This window comes from Antrostomus carolinensis, unplaced genomic scaffold (genome assembly GCF_000700745.2).
Source record: "Antrostomus carolinensis isolate BGI_N321 unplaced genomic scaffold, ASM70074v2 scaffold49683, whole genome shotgun sequence".
NCBI lineage: Eukaryota > Metazoa > Chordata > Aves > Caprimulgiformes > Caprimulgidae > Antrostomus > Antrostomus carolinensis.
The window spans coordinates 13,815-25,037 of record NW_010306828.1 but is presented as its reverse complement, the minus strand read 5'-3'; the positions used below and the strand labels follow the sequence as shown (position 1 = coordinate 25,037).

The 11,223-nt window shown below is 40.1% G+C and overlaps 1 protein-coding gene across 1 annotated transcript in view; it reads left to right on the top strand.

Annotated features, from left to right (window-relative positions):
* EPHA4 (EPH receptor A4) overlaps positions 1 to 11,223 on the top strand; it is a gene marked incomplete at its 5' end in the record, with an annotated part of 23,086 nt that overhangs the window by 8,210 nt on the left and 3,653 nt on the right. The window contains 6 exons of the mRNA XM_010165234.2: positions 496 to 609; positions 794 to 979; positions 4,982 to 5,043; positions 5,581 to 5,790; positions 8,312 to 8,461; positions 10,854 to 11,047. Coding sequence (XP_010163536.1) covers positions 496 to 609; positions 794 to 979; positions 4,982 to 5,043; positions 5,581 to 5,790; positions 8,312 to 8,461; positions 10,854 to 11,047 — 916 coding nt within the window. The remainder of the gene's footprint in view (positions 1 to 495; positions 610 to 793; positions 980 to 4,981; positions 5,044 to 5,580; positions 5,791 to 8,311; positions 8,462 to 10,853; positions 11,048 to 11,223) is intronic.

The following is an 11,223-nucleotide window of genomic DNA, read 5'->3' as shown; positions in this document are numbered from 1 at the left end:
CCCTACAATACTCTGCTAAGGCAGTTTCTGGGTGGGCCGGAGGCAATCCTGCAGGAAAGGAAATGTGAACTTTGCTGCCTTTTTTTCAGGACTGTATCCTACTAGTACTTCTATCTCAGTCATCCAGGTACCAAACCTAGGACCTGAGCTCAGAATTTCTTGCCTCCCAAAAGAGAAACGTGATGTGTTTTAGTCTCACGGGTCCATAGACAGGCTATTGGTATGTTAGTGATGGCAGTGATATGTGAAGCTCATTTATTGGCGAAAGCCTGATCCCTTACATCAATATTGCAAAGCATTAAATGTTTACATTAAAAAGTCACACTGGGGGAAAAATACATTGTCCTTCCTTCCTTCATTAGTCATTTCTGGCTTACAGTGCATTTTTATTGTACACTCTTTGCTGTTGTATATCATTAAAGCTTCAGTCTCATATGTTCTGTGTTCAGCAGCATGTAGATCAGTGACTTCAAATAAAACATTTCTGCCTTGCAGGTGTTAGAACATATGTGGATCCTTTTACATATGAGGATCCAAACCAAGCTGTGAGGGAATTTGCTAAAGAAATTGATGCGTCCTGCATAAAGATTGAAAAAGTTATTGGTGTGGGTAAGTAAGTGCCAGAACTTTTGCATTTTTTTCTGTAAATATAGTTTTAAATTTGCTTTTAGGAAACATGGGATTCAATGATTTTTGTATGGCAGTTCCCCCAAATTAACTGACTTAACAGTTTAACAACACAACTGTGTGCTTCATGTTCATAACCATGGATTCTTATGCCTTTCTCCTGAAGGCGAATTTGGTGAAGTATGCAGTGGACGTCTCAAGGTACCAGGAAAAAGAGAGATCTGTGTTGCTATCAAGACTCTAAAAGCTGGTTACACTGATAAACAAAGGAGAGACTTCCTGAGTGAGGCCAGCATCATGGGACAATTTGACCATCCCAATATCATCCACTTGGAGGGTGTAGTTACTAAATGTAAGTAGGTCATTTTAATGACAAGGCCAATTTGGAAGTCACTGAGAGATTAAGCCTGTGGTGGTGTGTGCTATTTTTTTTTTCTTTTTACCCTCTTTCCTGTGAAATGACAGATGGAACAGATCCACTGATAGCTAATAGGAGGAAATCAGTGCAAGACAAGTCATTAATCTTGTTGTCAGCTATAAATGGGTTTATGGTTTCAACTGATACTCTATCTGTAGGCAGCTTGTACAAGATTTTGTAGGGGGAATTAATACTGCAGAGGTTGGCTTTTTTTTTTCCCCCTTCTTGCTATGCCAAGCAGGCATCTTTCACATCTTTGCTAGACTGAGCTGATTGTTACAGGATAGGCAAAAGCAGATGGTAAGCAAAGAATTTAAAGTGGTTGGGGGAAAAATACCAAAACAAAACTACAGAGTCATATGTTTAAGGTACAAAGCACAGATGTAAGGAGCAAGCCTTTGAAATGAAGTAGGCTATTTTAGTGTGAAACTTGCTTATTTGTTTTCTCTGCTTTACAGGTGTGATAGTATCACTCTGCAGAATTTACCTGGCCGACCTTTTTGTTTGGTTGGTTTGGGTTTTTTTTAAGTCTGTTAGCATTCACTGTGCCATGAACCCTGCCTTAAAAAAAGAATGATGGTGCTAACTGGATGCTGTTTGTAGGCTAGAACTGAAAATACACCTATGAGACAAGACATGCTTGAGTCTGACTTGATAAGGTGCTACTGTGATTGTGTAGTTATTGTCCCTACTCCAAGTGCCCTAGGTAGTGTGTCGGCAAAGCCTGGCACTGATCCCTAATCCTAAAAGACCATTTGGATGTAGGGGCTCATCCTGAAAGTAGCAAAGAAAGCAGAGAGTGATCTTGTGAGCTGCTGTTAGAGAGTGGATTTTGTGAAGTTTACCTTCTGCAGCTAATGGTGCGCATGATGAACATGAATGCAGAGTGTTAATAGTGTTAGGAATTAAAATTAGATATGGTGGATCAAAAGTTAAAAAGTAAAGTATTACTAGAAGAACAAAGTATCTCCCTAGAGTGTTGTCAAAGCCATCAGCACCACTGAAAAACCCTGTCCCTCTTGAATGTCAGCGGGAGCTGGGTGCTTACTCTGCCATTTGTGTTTCTGGAAATCTTACTCTTATTCATTTGTGTTTTTCCCCTTCCTAGTCTTCCTTCTCTCACAGTTGTTAAATGTCTCATACAGTGTGTTGCTGTTTGCTTTTCAAGACAGATTCCACTAGGGAAATTAGGGGCTTGGACTAATTTTGCCCATCGTTTACTGAGAGCCTCCCTCAAAACTGAAATTAAAAGATAATAGCTAGTTTAAATTTTGCATGTCTGTTTTTCTCTTTCTTTTTTTGTTATTGTTGTAACAAGGAGAGGAGGGGGTTGTGGTCAGGCCACAGTGTTTGCTACAGTGGTTTTTCTAGCACCTCTGTAAAAAGGAGGCAACAGGGGAATCTCTGTGTTGAAATCCCACCAGGGCTGGAAACCCCTGAACTATTACAGCTCTAGCAGTTATAAATGACTGCATGTATTTGCATAATGCAGTTGTCACTGAAGTAAAATTATTTGAAATTTTCACCGAGGAGGTGGCAGCCTGACCTGAGAATATTTCATTGCCTGGCTCACAGCAAGCGATGCTTCCACAGCAAGCCAGCTCGGTTACCTCAGATCTGGTGTGTTTGGTAAACGGGGCTACTTAGGAAGACATTTATCTCAATTTCTCCATAGGTTTTCTGAACGCTGTGATAAATGAATGCATTTAACAAACTGAAAATTAAAATGTGAGATAAATAGTGGTGTAGATGGGGGTTGAGAGAGGCAGCAAAAAACCATGAATACATTATTGGCTGCTAGTCAAGTACTTTAATAATTGACTCATTGATGGTTACTTCTCCTCTCTCTATTCCCCTCCTCTGCTAAAGAAGTGCCTGAGTAATGAAATTACATGTTAATGCACTGAAAGAGTCTCCCTTTCTTCCCTTCTACGTTGACATAGTATCTTTTGATTGAGGAAGGTTAATTAAAACTCATTTAGCTATATTTGTTCAGTGGAAGGGTTCTGGTCACAGTTGCAAAGGATAAATGAAACAGTGACATATGCAGATTTGGTTGGGGTTTTTTCTCTTCCTACCAAAGAATGCTTGCAAAAGTGAATTGGAAGGAGAATGATGGTTTATCACATCCTTTTCCTTAAGAGTGTAAGTACTCGGGTAAGGTCACTAAGCCCTTCATTCGGAGCAGTTTGCTTTATGCAGTACCATCGCTTCTCTGCTGCGTTCATGCAAATCAGAAAGAGTTCAGCTGCCAGACTGACATTTCATGGGCATGCCAGTTTGTGTGGGACCGAAACAGTAAGAGTTTTGATATCAGTTGGGAAGGGAGGGAGAAGCAGGAATAGTAAAAGGCCTGCAAAGGATAGATTGGGACTGAAAAGGTGAAATAAGTAATGATGAGTGAAATGAGTGATGTATCGCACATATATGTTGGCCTAAGTGGAAAGATGTAAAATTTTCAGTACAGTCAGTCCTTATAGCATATTGTTTTCTAATTAAAAAAGGCTGCTTCAAGAACAGAAATCCCTGACAAATGAAGATAAAAGCATCTTGGTGAAAAATGCACTGAGGTAGAAATGATTAGGGGAACTTCAAATGCTGCAGCATTTCACGGTAGGGTAATTTTCATAGCTGGTTGTTCTGGAGCAGATACTTGCTGGTGACAGAAGCAAGGAAAAGTTGAGTAGTTCTGATGTCAAGACAGAACTGAGTTATATACAGTCTAGCTGATGTGTCCATTGAACCCTTCTTTCACCATAATGTTCCTTTATTCAGAGCTGCTCCAGGAAGTATAAAAGCAGAGTTTCTCTGGGACACTGTTTTATTTAGGAAGAAACTCCATAGTTCCTGTAGCTAAGGCATAACTCAGAGGAAGGGTTGCCATGCCAGCCTGGTGCTGATCATCAGGTGCTCTCTTGACCTCAACTGGGCTTAACAGTGCTCATCTCGGGACTGGGCTTTTGCCGTTCAACTTTTGATAAGTAACTTCTCTATGTCTCCTATTGCTGACTTTTAGAATGGAGATGACATTGGACCTATTTCTGCAAATATCTAGATGCTGAGTATCTAGCATGTTTTAACCACATGAAATAATTAGTGTTACTTGTGTACCTAAATGTTTTCAGCTTCAGCATCGTATGGCTTTGTAAAACTCTTGAAGACAACATCAAGCATTATTTATGTATTTGCTGTTGTTTTAGGCAGGAGAGTACCTAGAAAGCATCCCCGTGTCACTAACATTACATTTATTTTCAGATTGCCCAGCTTGGCTCTCTATACTGCAGTGTGGAAAGCTGAGTGCTGCAGAAGCACTATGCCCCACATGTGACACAATTCATTGAATCATTTATCCTATGGTTGACTTCATGAGGCAAATGGCTTTGGCTCATTTATAAATAACAAGAGACAAGGAATACAAATTAGGACAGACAAAGTTGTGAGGAACAGCTTATATTTTGCATTCTTGAATCCACCTTGTAGCTGCTGACAGTTTCTGACTCACCTAAAGTGTTGATCTTTCGAAAGAGGCAGAGAGACCAAAGCATTCACAGATTCCATTTTGAAAGAAGCAGGCTTTCTAGTCTGCAAGCAATTTAATTACACTAAAGATTTTTGTCAAGTTTGAACAGATCTTTGTTTCTTAGCTCTCAATTATCAGTTCATACATTCCTTAGAGAACAGGAGCCACTTCAGTTAAAGACCTTGTCAATGAGTCAACCAAAGGGTTGACCTTCCAGATGGGGCCCTTTATATGTTTCTGTCCTATAATATTTATTCTCTTGCTCCCCACAGCTGAGGCAGAAGCTCGGTGCTTTTCAAATTAAATTAGACTGTGTAAGCCAGGTGTCTTGGCAGTAAAATCATGTGCAAACCATTTTCATCCCATTAACATCAGTGTTCATCAAGGACTTGTGTTTTTCTTTCTGTGAACTTCAGGTAAACCGGTAATGATTATAACTGAGTACATGGAGAATGGCTCCTTGGATGCCTTCCTCAGGGTAGGTGATTTCTTCATATTAAGCTAAGGAGATTTTATACTGGGAAACATTTTCTGGTTTTCATTCTGGTCCTTTTTTTGCAGAAAGATACTGAAAATTCAGCATTTTTAAAGGAATGATGTTTGCACTGGGAAATTCTGTTTTCTGGTTTTGCTCCTATCGAAAACCAGAATAAATGTAAAGTTTAAGAATATAGAATAAATGTAATGTTTAAAATAGCAGGGTCTTAAATAATCCATGTTTAATGGGAACAGTTCTGATTTGCTGCATTTTTAAAAGCATTGCAATGCTATAGACTTATTAAAACCAGATTCATTGAAAACTGAATACTGCATCACTGGAAGCTATGACAGAACCTCTGGGTTTGTACTTTACTGATGAATTATAGACACTAGTCAGGAGAGTGAGGAAATAATATTGCATTTTATTTGAGAGAAGATGGGAATCCAGAGATATGCTCTTTGCCAGTTTCAGCAATAGCAATAATATAGCTTTTAGCTTAATGGTCTATGATTTTCTTCCTTTCCTCTTATGCAGAAGAACGATGGCAGATTTACAGTCATCCAGTTGGTGGGAATGCTTCGTGGCATTGGCTCAGGAATGAAGTATCTGTCTGACATGAGCTATGTGCATCGGGATCTAGCTGCTCGAAACATACTCGTCAACAGCAACTTGGTCTGCAAAGTGTCTGACTTTGGCATGTCCCGAGTCCTGGAAGACGACCCTGAAGCAGCTTATACCACACGGGTAAGGAGGGAAAGTAAATGTCCAGTGGGTTTTCTTGCTTACATACTGGTTTTGTCTAACTCTGTGGGAAATGACAGTGGTTTGTTTTACAATAATCTCAGTCATAAGTGAAAACCTCTATCACAACCTAAAAATAAGCATTGGTCCAGATTTCATAGCCAATATAAATCGATGTAGTGTTATTGCTACATCAGTGGCTACATCAGTATTCCTCTGGTTCCTTCAGTGTGCTAGAGTGCATGACAGAATCTGATGCCAGAAATTAGAGCTTGGGGTTCTATTTCTTCTGGTGTCTACAGACGTGCGTAATTATTTGCAAGTGGCTAGTTAGTCCCACTGAGGTTTGATTCAGCAAGTGTAGATACACCACCAAAAAAAAGAAAAGAAAAGAAAAGATAAATCCACTTTTGCCCATCACAGAGCTAGTCATAAATTCAACCTAAATAATTTGGACTGGGAAGAATGTGAGGCCTGCATTTCTTTTTTAAATGTCTTTCTCATTTTATCTATATTTCAGCATCCTAGCATTAAATAATTTTACTAAAGTCATTTTAATGTGCTGCACATGGAATAGTACTAATGCAAGTACTTCTGGCTACAAAACAACATCCTGACCAATTCCAGCCTTTCTACCAATACCTCTGTAATTAACATGCACGTGAGGAAAAAAAAAAGTCAGAGTTTATAAAGTCTTCTCTTTTAATTTCTTATTTTCTTCGTTTTAAAGTATCTGCCATTCTCCATCTGTTCTCCCTAGTGCAGTTTGTTTGCAGCCCTCAGATTTTGCAGTTTAATCCCAACACTCATCCTTTAATGGATTCACAGCTTATTACAGGGAAAGATAGACACATGTAGTATTAAATGCTGGCCAGCCTCAGTGTTTATCACTCATAAGGGCAGCAAGTGGAAGAAGCAGAAGCAGAGGTCTGAAAAGCTGTATTCAGGGAAATCAAAGTTTAGACAAACACACAAGGGCAAGACAGAAATGATTGAAAAGCTTCCCTTTGAATTCAGTGAGTGGAGATATATTATTATGTTTGCTCTCAAGAGTAAACTACAGGGAATCAATGACATTTGCATTACAGTGCATTGTCTTCATTTGGTATCAGTAATGAGGGATCAGGAAAATTTGGATGAACTCCACTGTACTCGAGCAGCTAAATAAAAGGAGCTTATTGGCAACTTTTAGGGTGACAACCATGTATAAACAATTTCCATGCATTTATGTCTGGAAGGAGGAGGAGAGCTTTTTCATAACCAGAGATGATGCAATAGAATGCAGTTTTTAACGCATCCTTTTTTAAGAGAATGGTACCTTCTGCTCCCCGTTAATAGTGTAACTCATTGAAGTGAAAGCATCCTATAGCCACACAAGGCCCGTACTGCTACAGCCTGATTCACAAAGGTCCTGATGCAAAGGCCAAAGAAGCCAGGAGAAGGACCCCTTTTGATTTCACTTGGCTTTGGAACAAGTCCATGTTAAACATTTGAGAGAGATATTAGAACAATAAACCATTAAGTATACACACACTGTACTGAGTTATGGATTAAAAAAAACTATCTAGAAGATTGCAGAGAAAAAAACCCTACCAAAATAAACTTAATCAAAAAAGCATAAAAGCAAATGAGAAAAACCCTAAAACCTTTGTTCAGCTTAAGTCGTTCACCAGATGGAACTGCAGGAAACCAAAAACTCAATTAAAAACACCTTGTATATTAGCATAAACAAAAGGAGAAACCTCTGGCCTGGGATCACTCAGCTAAGGCAAAATCAGATAAACAGGATGGACTGAGTTCCTTTTAAAACAGTGCAGGACCTCAGTCACCCAAATCAGATGCCCAAGTGGTTTTATTTGTTTAAAAAGAAGTCTTGTAACAAGAGGCAGCTCTCTCCAGCAGGTATCAAAAGCAGCCTTGTACTGTGGTCTGATGTTGAACTCCTCCCACAGGGACTGGGAGAGCCCAGAGGCTTGCTTGCCTTCTCACATCCCTGGTAGGAATTGGGATATCGCCCATGGGAAACACCACAGTATTAATAAGTCTTCCCAGTTTATCCTCTCTTCATTTTACCTTTTTGAAAAGCAAAACGTTTATAATCCCATTTTTTCTGAAACAGACCAAACAGGTCAGACAGGCAAGCAAGGAAATAGTAATTAACAGCATGTACTTATTTGTTTTGTCAACTAAATCTCTAATATATACTTTGTAAAACCCCTGGCTTGTTCTCATGCTTCAGCATAGCCCTAAGCAGAGATCTCTTAGAGGCCTGATAAAAATACACTTAACAATTTACTGGTTCGCCTCCTTGTGACTAAAGAAAACAGATGGGCAGCATTGCCTCCTGGTTGGATCTGACAGTTTTATGGCAAGAAAGAAGAAAGTGGATGCCTTTTTAAGAAGGATTCTGGAATTGTGTACAGAAAACCATTCTGTGTTTTTAATGCCAGTGTAGAACAGTGTCAGCCACGCACATTACTGGGTCAGTGACTCACTAACCTGTGGTTTCTTTTATTTGTGACAGGGTGGTAAGATCCCCATCAGGTGGACTGCACCAGAGGCAATTGCCTACCGTAAATTTACATCGGCGAGTGATGTGTGGAGCTATGGCATCGTCATGTGGGAAGTGATGTCCTATGGAGAGAGGCCTTACTGGGATATGTCCAATCAAGATGTGAGCTTCCTCTTCCTTTTCTCTCCCTTTCCTGCCACACCTTTATCTTTGTCCTCAGATGTCTGCTGGTGTGTTTCTGTGTCAGTTACTATATGGTTACAAGACATTTACTCCAAGTTTTTAAATGGATATCAAGGATGGTAGATTCCTGTTTTCTTAGGCAACCTCTCTGGAACTAAGACTTCCTTGGATACTTCAAGCCTGGTCTATGGTCAGGGAATAGGGGATTCTCAAGTTAGGTCTTATAACTTGTGCATGTATCTTTTCCTTTCTTTTATTTCTTTTTCCTTTTTTTTTAATGTTGCAGAAAATATTATAAGCAATTAAAGTAAGAAAGAAGAATGGATGAAAGGGAAACAAATCCATTTAAACTGTCAGATCATAATGCTGTCAAGAGAAGGAAGATTTGAATGTTGATCTCAAATCTCAACTTTATTGAAAGTCTATAGGAGAAAACACTTGAATTTAGTGGGGCTTCCTATTAGTAGTTAATTCTTCAAGCCCCAGTATGCTTGTAATTCTTCCAGATGATTTTATTTCTTGTAGGATATCTAAAACAACACATATGAAATCCAATTCTGATTATCAGTCAGAGCATCCTTTTGACAATTGCATAGCTGCCCCCCTGAGGACATTAAAAAGCAGCTTTCCTAAATGACCATTCTTAAATTATGCATGTCCTGTTTAACCGTACCATCTGGAGTACTTCAGTGTATTCCAAGAGGGAGCATGCACAATGGCTGCTATTCCAGAAGAGTATTTAATAATAATGCTAATAAGAGCTTTTGCTAATAGAATTTTTAGTAAATGAAAAAAAAAAAATCCCAGTGAAAATGAGGCAGAGATTATCCATAATTCTTTTCCCAGGGGATTTACAAACATGTAAAGGAAGAAGAAAATGTTAATCTGAATATGTAGTCATGGGAGTGGTTAAGTCATTTTACAAGTCATCTGCTTTCTTATTTAGAGCTGAACATTTTCAAAGAGTGTCTAGATGCGGATGGCATTTAATCTAAATGGGGGATATAATTTTAATTTCCCTCTGAAGTGAAATGTCTCTTCTGGCACCCAGTCTTGCCTTCCTTTGCTAACAGGAAGTCATCAAGACTTAGCAAGAAAATAAAACACCAGATGTGTCTCAGTTATGTCAGGCATGTCTACACAGCACAGTGGAGCGCAGTGCAGCAGACGCAGAGCTGGCAGGTTAGGCTGGTATGCGCTGCCCATGTGCGGTGCTAGACCACATCGAGACGGCTGGCTTGAACAGGGCAGCGAAAGCCACTATTACTGTCTTTGCATCCTCTTTTCAGTACATGGCATAGACATACCACTTTTTTCTCCTTAATGATGGTGAGAGCAGTGTTCTTAACAACAAAGCAGAAGTGGATTTCAAATTATTCTCAGTGTCTGTTGAATCAAGAGAAATCAAAAGGATCTTCATACTTCCTGGAGTAGTGAGAGACACTTTGTTTGTGGTCACTGAATAGCTGATAATAGTGCAAACATATCCCTCATCCTGTTCTCCCAGTGGATTTTAGCTGCTAATTGGACAAGACCAAAATGAGGGAATTTAGTGCAATTTGGTCTCTAGTCTCATGGTGAATCCTGCCAGCAAAGTCATATTGATTAATTAAGATCTGAAGGCTTCTGGGTCATGTCCCTGTCGTAACAGAATTGAGTCCTGATCACGTCCTGTTCTCTTAAGAGAGCCAAGAAGCCATCAGAGTACTGAGCTCTGGAGCCCTTTTTGGACGGCTTGAAATGACTTCAGCTTGTGAGTTTTTGTGGTTTCTATTAAATAGGAAATGCATACTTAAGCTGCTGTGTTGGACTTCTGTAACTTTCTTGATAAAGCTGCACAAGAAGGTTCCCATCTCTGCATTTCTTGGCTCAGAGCATGCAGTGGTGAGAGAACAAGTTCTCTACAAGGTCTGTGTTACTGACAGAGATGAGCTAGCCCAAGAGAGGGAGGAGGGGGTGATCTGCTGTACCCTAAAAATGATGGGGAAAATGTCATCTTCAGTGTATCGCACCCAAAACAGACAGATTTGCTGTAGAGCTGTTGCTTCTCTGTCCAACAAGGAGAGTTGCTTAATTCTAACCCAGGCTATTTTGTCATCCCTGTATCCAGTGTGCTCTTTTGTGATACATTGCCCTGCTGTGTCTGATGTCTGCTTTGGATGCTGTACCCTTTTAGTTTTGAATTGCTGAGGAGGAATGACAGTTCTGAGACCACCAACTGCCTGAGTCTGAGTGCAATTTTCCATGTTGTTTCACTTAATTGCAGATTTGTTTCCATACTTTGGATCGCCCTAGGATAAATGATACTCAGCTGGTAGATGTGAGTAGTGTCTGATGTTCTCTAATGTCTTCCTAATTGTGCCATTTATAGGTTATTAAAGCCATTGAAGAAGGGTATCGGCTGCCACCCCCGATGGACTGCCCCATTGCTCTCCATCAGCTGATGTTAGACTGCTGGCAGAAGGAACGCAGTGACAGGCCTAAATTTGGACAGATAGTCAACATGCTGGACAAACTCATCCGCAACCCCAACAGCCTGAAGAGGACAGGCAGTGAGAGCTCCAGGTCAGCTGTGCTTTTGTAATGGTGATGTACGAGGGAGCACAGTGGAGGTGACAGGCAAAGCTGCAAGTCACCTAAACCTCTGTGCAGGGATTACAGTGTGCTCTGTAGCTCTGCAGAGCCAGACTGCACAGCAGACATTGCACCCTGCAAGAGAGCAGAGGGGTCATGCTGGCACA